The sequence below is a fragment of the Patiria miniata genome, unplaced genomic scaffold (genome assembly GCF_015706575.1).
Source record: "Patiria miniata isolate m_02_andy unplaced genomic scaffold, ASM1570657v1 HiC_scaffold_9, whole genome shotgun sequence".
Classification (NCBI taxonomy): domain Eukaryota; kingdom Metazoa; phylum Echinodermata; class Asteroidea; order Valvatida; family Asterinidae; genus Patiria; species Patiria miniata.
In genome coordinates, this window is record NW_024037076.1 from 27,162,024 (window position 1) to 27,179,865 (window position 17,842).

The window sequence follows — 17,842 nt, forward strand, 5'->3', positions numbered from 1 at the left end:
TTAACCCCTATGAGTTTCATTTAATTTCAGTCACGCATCACTACACAATTATCAATTGATCACAACGACAGTTGTGGACACTGTGACCTTGCCTTAATGAACTTCAGTGTTGTACTGTGTAAAAATCCTGCATGTTGTGGAAAAGGCTGCATTTGGGATTGGAAATTCATCTGCCTGGCTATCAGTCATCATGGCAAGACATCAGTTTAATGCTCAAGAGCAAATGATTCCAATCCCAAACCATACCAGCTTTTTTTTCAGAACATGCAGGATTTTACACAGCTTACTTAACACAGCACTGAAATTGATCATGGCAAGGAACTTGGTCACAGTGTCCAAAAATGTTGCTGTGATCAATTGATCATTAAGCAGTGATACGTGACAAAAATTAAATGAAACTCATAGGGGTTTAGGGCCAAGGCTTAGGAGTACATGTATCTACACATTCAATTTTTTTTCAAAATTGACTTCAGGGTGTTGTAGTTATTTCAAAAACAGTCAGATGAACACTTTTTTGGGGACATGGTCAAAATATGGACAACGTCAAAGTAGAAAAGACGCAACATCAGCTGTTCAGGTCAACTACAAGCACTGTACAAAGTCATACAACGTACATGTACATCATTGATACTCAGTGCACGTTATTCTCGCTCGGTGACAAAGTCCGTCAGTGACTCATTCAGTTACAGGATTATATAGGCTGGCGCCTTTGGTCCAGGAAAAACATGTATCAATTTATACAGTGTATTATTCAGTACCCGTAAGATGGGGTATCTTTGGTCAGTAGGGTAACTTTGGTCAGCACCTATATTTTTAGTTACAAGTGAATATAAATCTCAGCAAAACAAGATTTTTTCAGTAAATTTTATATGATTAGTTTCAGAAAATGCCACTGCAAAGTTGATTGCACTTGTGGTTTTGAAGTGGATAATTGTGTTAGGTCAAATTTCAAGAGGTCAAAGGTCAGAGGTCAAGGAACAAGAAGGTCAAAGGTCAAATGGCATTAAAGAAGCCTTTGGGAAAAATAATGTGTGTTTTTAGGAATCTACCGGGGTGAAATGTTCATTTGATCTTCTTTTCACCTGGAAGGAAACATTTTTAAACATGTGACATTTTTTGTCCATAGGATTTATTAGGGCTGGCCAATGTTGCCCCAAAACGGAGACTTTGGTCACATCTTTTTTTGGGCCCCCCCCCTTTTTAAGTACAATTTTTTGACACCAAACAACACCAGAGTGTAGAGTTTAGTCTGAATGTTCTAAATATTAGGGAAAATCCAATTCACCAAGTTTGTAATAAAAGCAATAGTTAAATATGTCTCAAAAATGACCAAAGTTACCCCATTTTACGGTAGTGATTTTTGTTTGTTACAAGTGAAATGAAATCATCCAAGTGAAAACACATGACAGTCAAGTGTCTGGTGTTCATATGGTGAATTTTACTGCTCGTGGTGCAGTCATGCACGGGGACCATCATTTTGCCCATTAATGCAAAATGTATTCTCCAGCTGGCGCCATCGATGGTCAAGGTAAGTGGCTTGTTTCTGGTCTGGTTCCTAGACTCTCCGTCAAATGCAGAACTTGTACTCCCTGGCCACACACAGTGACAGCATGCCCACCATGCCTTGAGAAACGAGAATGGGTATAACTTTAACAAAAAGATTGAATTTTTTTTTAAATTTCAAACAAAATAACAATTTTTTTTCCAATTGTGACATTAAAGCTACAGTCCATCATTTGCAGCTATCCAAAAAGTAACTGACGCAATTATTGTTGAAAACCGTACTTGGTTGAAAGATAGTAAGGGGACTAAACTCCCTGTGAAATTGTTCTTTCTGGCAAGCTGCCATTTTGAAGAAATCAACCAAAGAAGGCCTGTCCAACGGTGCGTCTTAAGAACAATTGGCTGAATGAGAATCATGTCCTGAATGCTGATTTTGGGATGGTGTCACGAGAGGGCGCAATTCAAAATCGACATGGCAACTTTTAAGTTGAAATTGAGATCCAGCATATTGTGTTTTCTCCAAATATACAGCAATTCACACAGCTAAAACTTCATCGAGTTAGTTGTTTAGCATTTGTCTTTAGATTTTGAGCACTTTTGTTGCTTCAAAAGGAACAACTGCACAAATGACAAATGGTTCATTCTACCTTTAAAAATTATTTGCTGGAAACCATTGTGCTTTTTTTTCCCCCGACAATGTTGGTCTAACATTTCACCTTTTGGCCCCAATTTTAACTTTTCACTTCCTGAACTAAACACTTTTGAGTTTCATGCAGTACAGTGAAATACCACTATAACGTACATCGCTATAAAGAACATTTGGCTATAACGAACATCCCCTCTTGCTCCAGGAATAGTAAATTCTATTTTAATGCACATCACCATAAGTAACGAACAACCACAAAAACAAACATATTTTATGTACCCCGGCCCACCGCGTTCGTTATAGTGGTATTCCCCTGTAATTTCACTTCAAGGGCAATAACCTTCAGACAACTCCAGTTGATATTTCCAGGGGACCGTTGCATTAAACTCAGATGACCATTCAGCGGGACAGAAAAAAAATCCCCAAGAGAATCATATTGAACACGATGGTACGCCGTTACGTGGCCCATCTTCTGGAAATTCATCACTGGTGACCCTGGTTGAATAAGCAATTCATCCACCAACCACCAACCAGCAGATTGTCTCAAATTATTAATGAGACCACACCAGAATCCTGTGTGCCTTAATCAAAAATTGTGTTACGCTCGAGTGGTTTTGATTGTCGGATGTTATGAAATCCGCCAAGCCTGAATTACCTCAAAGGCCACTGGGCCATGCCAGCGCAGTCAGCGATGAGGGTCAAGCGACTTCCGAGCGACTCGACCTGAAAGACAACATTGTCAGGGCAATGAATATATGAAACTCCACTGGATCTTTTGGAGGTGTTAAACCGGGAATTGTAGTAAGCCTCAGCAGGCTTGTGCTGTGGTTCAGAACTTAGATGGAGTGTATTAAGCCCACAACATAACATTGTCGAGGCAATGAATATTTGAAAATCCACTGGATCTTTGGAGGTGTTAAACCACGAATTGTAGTAAGCCTCAGCAGGCTTGTGAGTGTGGTTCAGAATCTTGATTGAGTGTATTAAGCCCAACTCTCTGGGTGTTTTTGTTACGTAGAATTTTCAATCCCCCCAAATTCATTACTTAACCAGAGCCATGCAGTAAACAAAGTGCAGTGCCATCAATGAGATCACCGTGTTACATTCTGAAAAGCAATTTTGGCAAAGGCAAATTGGTGTAGCATAAACATTTTTTAAAAGCACATTCTCACTTTTGATTCCTGTTAGTCTTAAAAGTAATATACAACATTTGCTTTTGAAAATGTTGTTCTTGTAGTCTGGTTCCCTGACCCTCCTTCAGACGAAACGGAGCCATTATAGACGTTGGGGAATTGTCAGGTCAGGGAACCAGACTACCTAGCTTGTACCCATTCAAGGATGTGTAACCGATTTGCAAACAAAATATGGACTAACTAAATTTGTCGGCCGACCATCGTTGGAAAATGATACAAAAAGTCCACTTTTCTTGAAAATGACAGCACACCAGGTGCCATGATTTCAAAGGATGCTTGAGACTATTATTCACTTACAGCCAAGTAAGGTATTTTATAATAATCTGGTACTTTTGTTTTATGTTCTTTTCCAATGTTGTATAGTACCTTTAACATAAATTAGGCAGCCTAAAAATAGGGGCCCAATTCAATGGCTCTGCTAACTACAATCACGCTTAGAATCACCATACTGTGTTAACAGAGCTAGAAAAATTATGTGCTAACCCAAAAATATGGATAAGCCTAAATTTCTTGCTAACCTGTGAAACATGCTAACAGTAAGCACAGAATGTTCCATTACAGTAAGAGGGGAATTTTTTTTGCCATGGGTAAGCAGAACAGGTGGACCCAGGGGCCACAATTAGAAAGGCATTAATGAGGCAGTGCTACACTCCCACGCAGCTCATAAGCGTCCCCTCGCTGCTCTTCTAAAAACAATTTGGTATTATTAGCAACAATTGTGGCTGCCAGTCTATTCCACAGGGTCACAAGATTATATTATCCCTTATGATCAAAAGAGGCAGCCTTGGCCTGACACAATTGGCCCCGGAACTGTGCAGATTGGCAATTGGGCTGCAATAATTGGCTCTGGTCAACGCATGGTTTAACATAGCCCCATAAATGGTGCCTATTTACTGGACTACCTCCGTAAATATCGGCCACACACTAAAAATTGACTCACAATGTGAAAACTTAATACAAAATTTATTTTCACAGTCAGACTGCGTCCATTAGTTGATTAATGCTTTAAAAAAAACACTCACCCTGTTAAAAGCAAATGCAATGTGGTCCGGCATTTGTCAGCCGTCCAGCTTTCGTGTCAATTTTCTGCCAATTTTGGAGGCTTCTTAGCATCCGTTTGTGTGTAAGTCAATTGCAACCATGTTCCAACTGAACAATGCTCTCGCGCAATACATGATGGGATACATGGATTGTCACCTGTCAGTCACGCAGCGCGCCGCAGGCCCGGTGACTGTTGCTTGACTTTAGAGAATCCTTCATGTATAGTGCGCCCTCATGCGTATACCGTCGGCCATTTAGCTGTACGATGTGCGTAAGTATGCATGCAATATACCGCAGGTGAACAGGATCGCGAGAGCATTGTTCAGTTGGAACATGGTTGCAATTGAGTTACACACAAACGGATGTCAAGAAGCCTCCAAAATTGGCTGACAATTGACAGCTGGACGGCTGACAGATGCCGGACCACATTGGATTTGCTTTTAACAGGGTGAGTGTTTTTTTAAAGCATCAATCAACTATGCACGAAGTCTGAATGTGAAAATAAGTTTTGTACTAAGTTCTCACGTTGTGAGTCAATTTTTAGTCTGTGGCCGATATTTACGGAGGTACATGTAGTCCAGTAAATAGGCCACATTTATGGGGCTAGGTTTAACAGCCAGAACGTATTTTGTTTTTTCCCCCATTTGTAACGCAGAGGAAATGTAAAGCCTCCATGCACAACCATTCACTCCAGTAGTCTATGGAATATCCGCTTGCACATAAGCATTTATGATATGCGTGCAGATGTGGTTGCAGATTAATTATGCAAAACCACACTGTGTCTTTCTATTGGGTCTTTGGTAACCTGTTGTTGTATTGCAAAGACATGACAGCAATTTGACCAATCGACAGCTTAGTTCACAGTGCTGCACAAGTTGATGTCACAATTTCTAAAGTCGACTCCGATTGGCTGGCACGCAAGGTCACATAAATTTGCATTGCACATATATGTCATTGTTGCTGAGATAGTGTGCGGGCTCCGTAGAACAAGGGTTGATACTCAGACTAATCCTCCAGTGTCAAAACTCTGAAAATTAATAGTGTGTCAGCCCCATAGACCTTATGCATTGCAGTATCTCAGAGGCTCTTCTTTGTTAGTATAATTTAGTAACAATGAATGCTCAAAAGGTTTACTCATGCCTATCCTAGCAATACAAAGCCATTGCCCTCTGACTCCGCCTTAAAGCATGAGGTCTATTATCTGTGTGTATATACACTTGGCTGAATGCAAGCAATTCATGTTAAACACAAGCTGAAAATCCTGCTCGCTGCTCACTGCACACGTTGGCCAAACAACACCGGTGTCTCCGAGATGCCAAATTGCATGTTCTGACAGCATGCATCACAAGTGCACACGAGCCACACTTCTGTCGGGTATTTGGCTGCACATTCACTGATGACTGTAATTGGTCAAAAAAAATCAAGGGGTGGGGTTTTACGGATCAGTCCATTACCTGCATGATGGAGGTCTTATCAGAGGTGACACTGATGCTCCAAACGTTGAGTCTTTGATCTATGGACGACGAGACCAGTGTGTGGGCACCAATGAACGACAAACCTGGAAACAGAGAAACAAGAAGTTCAATGGATCATGTGTTTATCAGAAGTTTGTTTGATGTCTCCACACTAAGTTGTTTAGATGAACTATCTAAAACCTGTGCGCCACATGACTAAATCAGGAAATTAGTACAGCAACCCTTTGTAGCACTAACTAAAAAGCTGTTCTAGATGAAACCTGTTATCAATGAACGTGGACTGCACAATTTCAGTTCCATTCATAGTAACCCTTTAATGCTAAGTGATTTCTATTGCAAGGAGTACACAGAACCAATTCTTGTATGAATGTGCACAAACTGATGTATCTTGAGCCGAGGCTAATGGCAAAAAGAGTGATCAGCTGTCCAACTATCTCGTCTTTTTCATTGTTCAGGGGGTATTTGAGCAAAATTCAAGCAAAACAACTATCTCCACCTTAACAGATACCCATTTTGCACTTGGGAGAGGAGAAGCAGTTAGTGACAACATGCCTTTGCCGAGGGGCACACGCACTGCAACTACATTAGCCGGACTCAAGCCCACAATGTGCAGACTTTACTCAGACATTCGATATTAGGTTTTGCCCTTCACCGATGTATAAACACAGTGTGTTACCCCCAAGTGAAGTGGGAAAAAAATCACTCGGGTGGAACTTTGAAACCCACGATCTCCTGCTTTCTAGTGCAGACGTCTTACCACTTGACCATCAAACTTGCGGTATTGGTTGGCTGGTTCGAATCTGATGTAGCAGCGGGTACTGCAATGAAGCTCAGCTGCAACATCAAATTCGAACCAGCCAACTGATCCCAGCAAGCTTGATGGTCGAGCGGCAAGACATCTGCACTAGAAAGCAGGAGGTCATGGGTTCGAGTCCCTCCCGATTGATTTTTTCTCACTTTTATTTTTTTTTTGGGGGGGGGGGGAACACACTGAGTATACAGTGTTTATACATCGGTGAAGGGCAAAACCTTATATCAAATTTACATCACCCCGACGCAAAAATTCCATCTTATGAATCCTCAGACATTCTTTTGTTCTTTTAATGCACGACTTCTTTAACAAGACTTCTGGTATAAGGTGTCAGTAGTCTTCAGGAATGTTTGAATGACCAATGTGACATTTGACCTACCTGTGACCTGTGCAGCATGTGCACAAGTGATGCAGTGCGTATGCTCGAGACTAAAGCTGATATCCTGGTCAGATTCGGTGCATGACACGGACAGCAGGCTGAGCTGAATGGAATTGTCATCGCCTCCGCTCGCCAACAGATACCTAGTGCCTAAAAACAGGAAAAGGTACAACATTGCAGTTCAAAACTTATAGCTGAACGGACCGTTCCAGATTGGGCCATAACCCCATCCGACTCGCAATTGAGGCAACATGTGCATCTCCCGACAACGCTGCGTGATCCAGCCGTGGGTCATGTGTAAATGCAAGCATGCCAGATTTTTTTCTGACATTTGGTCGGGAAGTCAAGGCTGTGATGGGTTAAAACAATGTGAGCGGGATTAGTGAGTCGGTGCATTCACGTTCAAAACCAGTGTGTGTGAAGTCTGTGCAAGAACTGTAAATAGCGCAGCTGTCTAACGTACTCAAGGAATCTGTGAATGACATATTGCATGTGCACGTTAGTTTGATGGCAATTCGGGCAATTCACAATGCAGTGCGCCACCAAGAGTTTGCCATGGATAGTCCATTTTTTCAAGTTTACAGTCAACAAAACACGGCCTATTTGAATGAGTGTCAGTAGACAACTTCAGCTTATTTGTTATAGATTGGGGCATAGCATTCTGCCAGCTTACAAAAAACACCATACTGATAAAAAACAAGAAGGGGCAACAATTTCAAATGTCCCGCGCTGCGAATATGTCGACCATCTCCCACAATGCACTGTGAAAATGAACTCTCTGTGGCAAACTCTTGGTGGCGCACTGCATTGTCAATCACCTGAATTAGGGCAAAGATCAAAGCATCAGTGCCACATAATGGTTACTATGGAATGACCAATCCAAATCAAGGATTTCCAATTTGCATGTACAGATAAAACATAAACCTATCCAAAGTACTCACTGTCTAATTTACTCATGCAAAGTGCATTGACCCCTGACTGGTGCGCCTTCACAGAGAGCAGTAACCTTCCAAAGTCGGCATCATTGTCCCATGATGCATCAGTCTCTGCTGTTCCATGATTCCATGCAGTCCTCAGTGATGGTGAAGGTTCAGTTCTTCCCATGTCCAGATGGTTCCGTACTGTTTTTGTTTCGTCTTGCTCCAGACCAGTTAATGCGCGCAAAGTATTTGAAGTCCTGTCCCTACATGTGTCTGTGGGTAAACTACTGCGAAGTTCCTCGGCTGCAGTGAATGGTTCTCTGGTAGTATTGCACGGTTCCTTGGTATTGCCGAACGGTTCTTTCACATGTTTGCACGGTTCCTTGGCATCATTGCATAGTGCCGTGGTTGTCCTGTACGGTTCCTTGGTAATACTGCTTGGTTCCTGATTATCACTGCATGGTTCTATAATATCTTTGCACAGTTCATTGGCATCATTGCACGGTTCCATGGTTGTATTGCATGGTTCCGTAGTCACGCTGTTTAGTTCCCTGATATTACTTTGTGGTTTGGCAGTTGTGGTGTATGGTTCATTGGTATGACCGCATGATTCATGTATATGAACATTGCTGCATGGTTCCCCGATACTGTCAGTCGTAATAGGATCTTTGCTCGATTCACAAGTTTGTTGATCTGTCTGTAATTGTTCAACTTGGCCTTCAATCGTCAGTTCCCGTTGGGCAAAGTCTTCCTCCTCTACACAATCTATGCCATCATTACTACGTTCCCGGAGTGCTTTCTGAATGTCCCAGAATGCAATTCTGCCATTGGTGCCTGCACTGAGCAGAAAGGGGCTGGGTCCCCATGGGAAGTCGTGGGTCATGCCGAGTGTGGTAAGCAGGCAACAGCCTTGGGAGTTGGTCGAAAGATGCGGGAACAATTGCTTGGATTGTTCATCAAAAATGAAGAGCCTAAAAATAAAATTAAAAAAAACAAAAGCGAAGTGAGAAAACATAATTTTTTGTCCCACAGTTTTGTTAAATGATAAATTAGTAATGTAAAATATCGTATCTAAGATTGAACATTTACAATTTCACAAAGATATAGACAAAAATTTAAAAAAAATTTTGGGGTACATTATTACATTCTAAGTTGCTCTTAATATATAACCCAAGAGAGTTAATTACCTCAGGCAAGCGTCCGAGCCAGCCACTCCCAGCATGCACTCAGCCCTCCGGTAGCCAATCAGCTCGCTTCCTTTCCACACGCAGACCGACATGAATCTAGTTTCTGGATCAATGGTACGTCCGTGTCTCTTCAACCAGCGTCGTTGCTTGACATTGTCCGTGTTTCCATAAGATGCTAGGTGCTCTACGGTACACACAGATTTTAGCCACCCAGGAGCCTATAGATTATAAAGTATCAAAATGTGGTTATAGTGTTCACTTATGTTGACTTGTTCGTTTTTTTTTTTCTTTCTATCTCTGAAAAATGTAATGGGCCCTCAAACTATTTCAACTATCAAATTATTTCAGACTGTTCAGATTGCCAACAAAAACAAACCTGGTCTTGTATCGGGCAGTTCCTAGGAATTGTCACTCTCCAACATTGAATAGCTCGCCGGCCACCCACAGAGAACAGCAGTAACCTTTGACCTGCCTCCTGACCTTCCGTGACCTCTGCTTGTTCTTCGCCTTCCCCCTCCTCCGAGTTCTTCATCGTGGATGAAGCAGGGCAGGCAGCAAGACAGCGGACACTTGAAATGTGGACTTGCAGACGATGCAGAACTTGAATTGTGGAAGGTTTGCCAATGGGGACTGTGAGCTAGCTAATTAAGGAAAGATCTTCTAAGTTCAAGAAGAATCTCCAAATCAAAGTTCTTATTAAAAAAAAAGCATTGTATTTTAGATTGCATTCACATTTAGGAAGATTCTATGGTATCACGAAATTATTAAAGGACCCATGTTACGGTTTAAAAAAAAATGCAATCCTTAAATGTACCTTTGTGATCCATTTCACTATATTTGTAATCTTCATATTGCCATTTTAAGGACGTTTTGGTGCCTTTTTGATTTTTAAGTTAATGGAAATATCCATATTCACATCTGCTTCAGCATAAACAAATCACAAGAATTTCAGGGGTGTGCGGTGGTTATTGTTTTTGCTTTCAGTGGTTCATTGTTGTTTCAGTATATGACAGTAAGACAATGAGAAAATTTCATGCACAAATGTTTTCCGACTGCGCACAAAGCCATAGTGTCTTAGCGTTCGTGTCAAGTGTAGTTGCCGATGCGTTTGAATTTCACTTCCAGTGGTCTCCCCTCACTCTCCTTTTCTTGCCGTTGAGGGAGTACTTGTGCACGGAGCACATAACAAGTCACACGTCACTCCCAAATCAAATCACATGCTACGTCATAAAACTGACAAAAGATGAACAATGACAATGGACTAGCTGTGTCATAATTCCTTTAACCCATTAGCACTTGTTCTACATTGTATTACATTGTATTTTTTCACTGAAGAATCAATAAAACCATACAGTGCTTAGGCGGTTTCCGGCACAACAGTGACTAAAGGGTTAAATAGCTTATCACTTGACTTGAGGTTTTGATTGACGTACTATGCCCTTGTAATTGAGAACTAAGATAAGGATACACATAATGGCAACTATGTTGACTGCGTTGTCTTCACTGCCCGTAGCACACACTGCGCATTCACCTACAAAGATGACAACGTACATGACATGTCTTCAAATAATAAATATACAACAAGAAAAAATCACTTTTTATAACTGAGAGTGTATCAAGACATAAAGTGTGCCATATTTAACTTACCTTCGGGTAGAGCGACGGTAGCAAGGTATTTGATGTAAGTGACTCTTCGTCCATGCAAACTCTCCTAAAAATGAGAACATTTAAGAATTCACCAAGTCAGTCACTTTGTCAAACTAGAACAGCAAAAACAACAGTAAAATTAAGTGAAATTTCTGCAAGCTAGTAAAACTTGCGTCTCAAAAAGTTGCGAGTGAAATACATCAATGAGGTGGAGAATGTCATGCATGTATTTAAAAAGGGGGGGGAGCTGGACATCAATTGATTATTATACTTTGTGTTTTAATTAATTATCCATACATAAATGTACACATGCATGCTTTGCATCCATTTACTTCTTTGCACTGTTTGAGTTTAAATTGAATCAGGGGTGTGAGTGACCACTGATAAATATAGCTGAAAACAGCTGAAAACTGTGTAAAAAAGCTGAACTTTGGAAATCTATCTTTTGTACACAGCAGGTGAGGAAAAAAAGCTGAAATCCAAAACAAAAAAAGCTGAAATCAGCTTTAAAGCTGAGATTTCACACCCCTGTTGAATGTAATTTTCCCAAACTTTTATTCTACACGTAATTGTTCTACACGAAACTTGAACAATGTCTTTCTTAAAGGAGAAAAAAATTTGTATTGAATTAAAGCTTTCTTTATTTATCTATTTTTTACTTCTTTGTGCTGTAAAGTTGACACGAGGATGTCACTCATGAAGAAATGGGGAATGATCCTATAGCACGTCCCCACCTGGTCAAAACCCTTTCCATCCTGTCCCCCATCCCTGGGATTTATGCCCCTAGGGGTGGGGAAGCTTCCCCAGTACTTGACTCACCTTGAGTATCGGATGCTGCTGAAGTTTCTGTCCTGGTGCCGTACACACAATGATCTTTTTTGCTTTTATACAAGCAAACACCGCCAATGTGCTACCAGTGCCATCAATGCTTGTTACAGCATCCCCAGGGGTGGGGCTACTGTCCCCACTGCTGGGAATGGAATCCCCTGGGGTAGGGAGAAGCTTGCACGTGGCAAAACCCCATGCCCTGTGACCCCCGCCGCATTGGATCTGCACCAGTTTCTCGTTACTGTGTTGACTCCATACAATGAAAGATGACTGCAAAATCACCAAATGGGAACAAAAAATGAAATTCCTCAAAAAGAATAACAGTTAAAGGGACACTGTGTCCTGGAATGAGCCCAATTGGGCTACAAAATGTCCACATAACCATCCTTTAAAAACTGGGCGTTTTTGTGTTATTCTTGCGAGAACCATGCAAGAACGAATTTCGGGGGTCAAAGTGTTGACTCCCAAAAACCTAGCTGTTGAGTGCTAGTTGGGAATCCTGTCGCACGGTGCATCGCATTCTGCGGATGTGCGAGAAACAACATTTATGTACTGGTGTACACAGTCTGAAATTTGTATCCTTGTGGAGATATTTCTTTGTTCTCGTGTTATCAAGTTTTCGAGTTTGAAAGTGTCGTTTCGAAATGCTCTTATTTTAACCAGAATTAATTTCCTTGGCTGAAATACGGACTTACTATTCCTTTTCTATAACTCTTTCATTTGCGATGGATCAACCCACCTTGGAAATTCCTAGTTTTTGAGTAAAATCCATATATCTATTTCGTGAAAACCTTGTGGAGAGGTATTCATCTATAGAAATTGCCCTGTGGAGACGTATACAGTATTTTGTTCCCTATTGTGTGCATGTCTCCAGAGGGCACGGTGTATCAGATCTGTATTATGTGACACACACACAACATGTACACTTGTAATGGCTCGATACAGCTTGGCCAGAAGCGCAAATTGTTTTTAGATGGCTAGAGCTAATGCTCAACAATGAAAGGGAAACTTCAACTGACAGTTTTGTACACATTTTGTGATGGCTAATTTTTTCAGAAGGCAAAATGTAAGACTTACAGCATGAAAACCAGTCACTAAGACATCGTCTGCAGCAGTGAAAGAAATACTCTCAATCCAGTTAAAACCTTTGTACACCTTGTTAAAAAAACATTGGGAGGAAAAACACAAACTCAATCAATATTTAATAAAGATGCCTTGGTAAGCTTAATTGTTTATTTGTTTCCATGAAAACAAGTTTTAAGTCGGTGTAGAAAACTTTTCAAGAAAAGTACTATCTGTCTGAAAGCTGTCTTGAAGCAATAAATATTGGTAAGATATAGACTGATTTTCTTGTTGTTTTCGGGGATATTTGAGGTCCATTAAAAAAAAAAAAATTTCAAGGTTGTTGTACATCAAACGTTTGGGGAAATAAGCGGATACAAATTTTACACCATATGTCGTCGCGTCAGTGCAACAACGTCGTATCTCCTAAAATGGCATAAACGCAAAACGAGAGTTTCAGAATGTCAAAAGGTCGTATGTGGCTTAAAATAACCCGGTGTACACGCAAAGTCAATGGACGTCGAGTTACGACGTTGTTGCACGGAGCGTATACGCGCGAGATACGACTTTGTTGCAGAATGGACATACGACCTTGTTGCACTGACACGACGATGTACAAATTAAGCACACGTACATTAACACAAATGCTTAGTGAAATTCCTTTTTATTAGTGATGTTATACCTTGAAAGTATTCAAGATCTGCAGTCTGGTGCCCCGTATCCTGTACTGCCTGTATGTGCCATCTCTACCTGTACTGTAGACGCAGCCAGCGTGGTGGCAGACTTGAGTCACACCAGCCTTGCCGTGTATGCAGGGGAGGGAGTGTGTGGGGCCAACTGGCTAGACAAAGTGAAAACAGAGAACGTTAAATGGTAAAATATGTTATCGAATCGGGGGTAAATTTACCTACCCTAGTTGAAAAATGTCTTTAAAATGTGGTTATTTTACCTAGAACAAGTCCCGCTTCGTCAACTACGCACTAGGATGCTGTTGACTCTTGTATACAATTGCAAGTAAATAATTGGTCACAAAATGGTTGACATAGAGAAGTTACCCAATTCTTACCTTGTCTTCCTGTTTCCTTTTGTGCAGTTGAGTGTACAGAAGCAGAGAGCCTCTCCGATCTCCACACACGAGGGCGCCCTCCTCATGAGGAACTAACGCAGCGGTTGTCAGCCATCGCTGCGGTGCTGGAGGCAGACGGAACCGGGCTGCTTCCTCCAGGCAGTAAGCACTGCTGGATTTCTTGACATTCAACCAGATCTTTTGAAACGACAGACGGCAACAATAAACCACACATTTTATTAAGCTCTGTGAACACTTCACAGCCCAGTATTTGGTAGTAACATTTGTACTAAGAAGCATTCAACTACAAAATTGCAAAACTGGGCCATTTCTCACCACGACTCCATCAGGTCCAGAGACAAAGAGACTATCCTCGTTTTCCCAACACAAGCTGAAAACTTTCCCGGTAAACACTTCCATCTCCAGCAAGGTTTTGCCATTGTCTGCACATGAAACAGGGGAAAATTCTGTTCTAAATTTACAAATCACTATCCAAATCTAGTCCGATATTTTGTTCAATGAAATTCTATATAGCTCTTAATTAAATTTCTATTTTGTTTTTGGGGATGTCAATTTTAATTTAAGCTTTAACCTTCACTGTCATAACTTTTTTAACAAGCTCTCGGCATTTGGTACACAGGCAAACGTCCATTAATGCCATTAATTGTGCACAAAAATGCAAGGTTGGGACCAAGGCTTTATGTTCACAATAGAGTACCGAAGTGTGACGTCATTTGGAACCAGAAAGTGAAGTGCAAACGAATGGAGTACGCGCGCCTGTTGGTTCTAATGTCTTTCACACACATTTGGTTCTAATGTCTTTCACACACATTTTGTGCGCGTGACGTATTCACTTCGGTAGTCCATATAAATCAGAATGTGGCTGTTGCAGAATTTAACAACAGTGTTTGGTCATATTTGAGTTGACAAACTATGGAAGGTCAACGTTTCAAAAATAAAGAACAGTTATTAATGTTTAAACATATCATTGTTGAAAATAAAAAATCATTTTAGAAAATACAAAATAACCAACACATGCTACCAAAGACTGGAATAAAAAGCCTCTATCTTACATAATAAGGGTGTTAATATGCAAGTTTTGGCAAAATCTGTTGCCGACCACGGCATAAAATGTGCAAGCCTGTGCCAGCCCATACAAAATGGAGCTCAATGTTTACAACAAAAGATAGGTCTATAAGGGTTACATAATTATGCTTTTCGTTCATGGTTATGCCCCTTGTAAAAGCCAAAAGGCTATTTTCATGAAAGCCTCAACTTACCCAGAGCTACAATCTTCAGACTGCCCTGGATGTTTCCCAGGGCAGCTACTTGGTAATTGGGACAGACCATCAACAGGCAGTAGGATTGGTAGTTAGGGTCGTGCGACAGCAGTTCCCACTGTTTGTTTCCTATGGTGTAGCACAGCAAGCATCTACGGTGACAAAAATTAGACCACAAAATTAATACATGTACTCCCATTATATTTGTGGGTTGTATGTCTACCGGTTATGACCTCTGCATGCAGAATAACATGGACTGGCCCAATTTCACGGTGCTGCTAAGCACACGATTTTCTGCTAACAGAGCCTCCGTTTACTTCATGGAGACCGTAAGCATAAGCACAGCAAAATACACGCTTACTTCAGGGGGAACTTTGCTTAACTTTTTATAATGACGTAACAACAGAAATCTCCATGCACGCGGGACAGTTAGCACGTCCAAGCCGTGAAATAGTGCTTAAGTTTAGCAAATTTTCTACTATGCTAAGCTCAACTTTTCTGCTAACTGTTAAGCAACGCCGTGAAATTGGGCCCTGCTCTGATGAAAGGGTGCCAAAGTGACAAATGTTATCAAATTAATTTTAGGATGGATTTTTGGGTTGGATTCAGATAGGTTCATGTTAAAGAGCCCAGGGGTTTCGGTTGAAGTGTTTAGTGTGTTATCACTAAAATTGTACTCAAAGCCTTGCATTTTCACTCTGGCACAAAGCCTTTTGTCAAATACAATTTCCAAGGGCTTGCACAGAAGACAGAAGTAGACTTACCCATTCATTCAGAGTCAAGACGATGATCTTCCAGAGTTTAGAACAGTAAGTTGCCTTGGGTTGAATCCGTCAACCATCAGCACTTCTGTGCCACAGGACGTGCTGGTAGTTTCCAAGGCTCTGAGCAAGTTGGGAGGGGCATCAGTCTGGATGTTCAATTCCTCGGTCGTGATGCCTGCGATGTGTAAAAGAGGTTAACCACTCCATCAAAATGAGGGATAAGTTGGGGAAGATCACAATAGACCGATCCATTAAGTCCGCCCACGATGTTTTGACCAATCACAGTGGGGATTATTGTCTGACATGCGGGCAGAAAAGCTAGCACATGCAGTGTGGCATTGAAAACAGGGACACATGTGTTTTTTTTTCAAAGTGCGTAGTGGGCGGTGCTTAAGGAATCAGTCTATTTGGACGATTTCTCATTGCAAGATGTGTCAACAAATTTGGCACCCATACAACTCTACCAATGTATTGATCATGTCCCTTCAAACGATTCATCTCATTTCTTAGGCAGGGTTTAGGTTGAACTCTCTAGACCAGAGGTTGTTTCTGAAATTTGTTTAATCAATGTGCAATGGAAACCAAGTAAACAAAAAAAAACCTGTGCAAGCCAGAATTTAAATTTCCTTACATTTGTGGAAAGTTTAGTGGTATCATAAGCCTATGTCTCAGAGTAACTTCATGATATGTGCAAGGCACATATTATTTCCTTCTACCCAAACACCCTCCAGGCAGAACTTTTGGAAGTTTTCCTGCAGGCCTAAAAAAGGGACCCAACAACATAGGTAGTTAGTGCAGACCTCACAATACAAAAGAAATCCAACAAATTGTACTCGTCGTGTCAGTGCAACAAGGTCGTAAACTCCCTCTGCAACAAAAGTCAATCTCGCGCATATACGCTCCGTGCAACAAGGTTGTATCTCGATGTCCACTGACTATATGTTCATCCGGGTTATTTTAAGTGAGATACGACCTTTTGACATTCTGAAACTCTTTCTGAAAACCTTTTGCTCACTCCTCACACTTTGCTGCAGAATCAACACCGGATAAGGTGTCTTTCTTTCCAAAATCCAGCATAATTATTCCAAAAACAAATTTGAAATTTCCAGCACATTTCTTAAAACCTCACTGCTTACTTACATTCTTCCTGTTTCGTATCAATAGGCCAGACTCGTATGCTGCCATCTCCACCAACCGGTGACCTATAAATAGCGACCCAGAAATTGGTGTTAGATTTTAAGCAAATATCCTCATCTTCTTAGCAGGGAAAAAAATACACGGCCTAAGGCAAAAAAAAAAAAATATATTCGGGTCTCTGGTCGACCAAAGTTCCGGAATTGACGCGGCGACGCAGGTTTTTTTTTTTCTTTTTTTTTTCTTTCTTCAAGCTTGATTGTACAGACAAGGTGGGGTACTATTTGTTTTTTTTGGTGTCCTCATGTACATTGATGTCCTCCATAATTTGCCTTGGTGCTTTCGATCATTTGCCTTGGTGCAATTTCCCATTCCTTTGTGCTCTTTGGTAAAAAAAATTGAGGAGGTGCGGCAATAGAGGGCGCTGTTGGAGCTACCGCAGAACATTTTGGAAAAAAAAAAGATTGACGCGCATGATTAAAATTGACGCGCGAGCTGACCAGAGACCGACTTATTTTTTTTTTGGCCTAACAGTGGGTACATTTATATATTTTCCTCCTAAATATTGCAACTTTACCCAAATTTTGCTTGAACACGTATTTCTTATCACAGACTAGTAAAAAAAGAAAGAAAAACACATGTGCAGTATTAATTGAAAAAAGAAAAAGGTTTATGATGTTGAACCTACATGTATGAACAAGAACATTCTCATCCCTGTAATGAATGGAAAATCTAACCTAGATCAACGAGAAACAACATGTCAACAAAAATCATTTTTTTGCAGAAATAATGCAGTTTTGACATTGTTGGTACTTACAATCAGTTTCTGATTCTCGTGGACAGCTAAACTCCATATAACTTCGCCCCTGCAACAAACAGAATTTAACATGTTTCAGAAAACAAAGT

General features: G+C 40.9%; 1 protein-coding gene across 1 annotated transcript in view; it reads right to left on the reverse strand.

The window, feature by feature from the left end:
• Positions 1 to 445: 445 nt before the first annotated feature.
• Positions 446 to 17,842, reverse strand: part of LOC119720987 (WD repeat-containing protein 6-like) — a 20,665-nt gene continuing 3,268 nt past the window's right edge. Inside the window, 17 exon segments of the mRNA XM_038190852.1 lie at positions 446 to 1,623; positions 2,805 to 2,872; positions 5,838 to 5,941; positions 7,049 to 7,198; positions 7,990 to 8,939; positions 9,156 to 9,373; positions 9,532 to 9,785; positions 10,624 to 10,686; positions 10,803 to 10,866; positions 11,622 to 11,900; positions 12,708 to 12,785; positions 13,375 to 13,533; positions 13,759 to 13,956; positions 14,095 to 14,201; positions 15,039 to 15,190; positions 15,803 to 15,977; positions 16,943 to 17,004. Coding sequence (XP_038046780.1) covers positions 1,524 to 1,623; positions 2,805 to 2,872; positions 5,838 to 5,941; positions 7,049 to 7,198; positions 7,990 to 8,939; positions 9,156 to 9,373; positions 9,532 to 9,785; positions 10,624 to 10,686; positions 10,803 to 10,866; positions 11,622 to 11,900; positions 12,708 to 12,785; positions 13,375 to 13,533; positions 13,759 to 13,956; positions 14,095 to 14,201; positions 15,039 to 15,190; positions 15,803 to 15,977; positions 16,943 to 17,004 — 3,181 coding nt within the window. The 3' untranslated portion in view covers positions 446 to 1,523.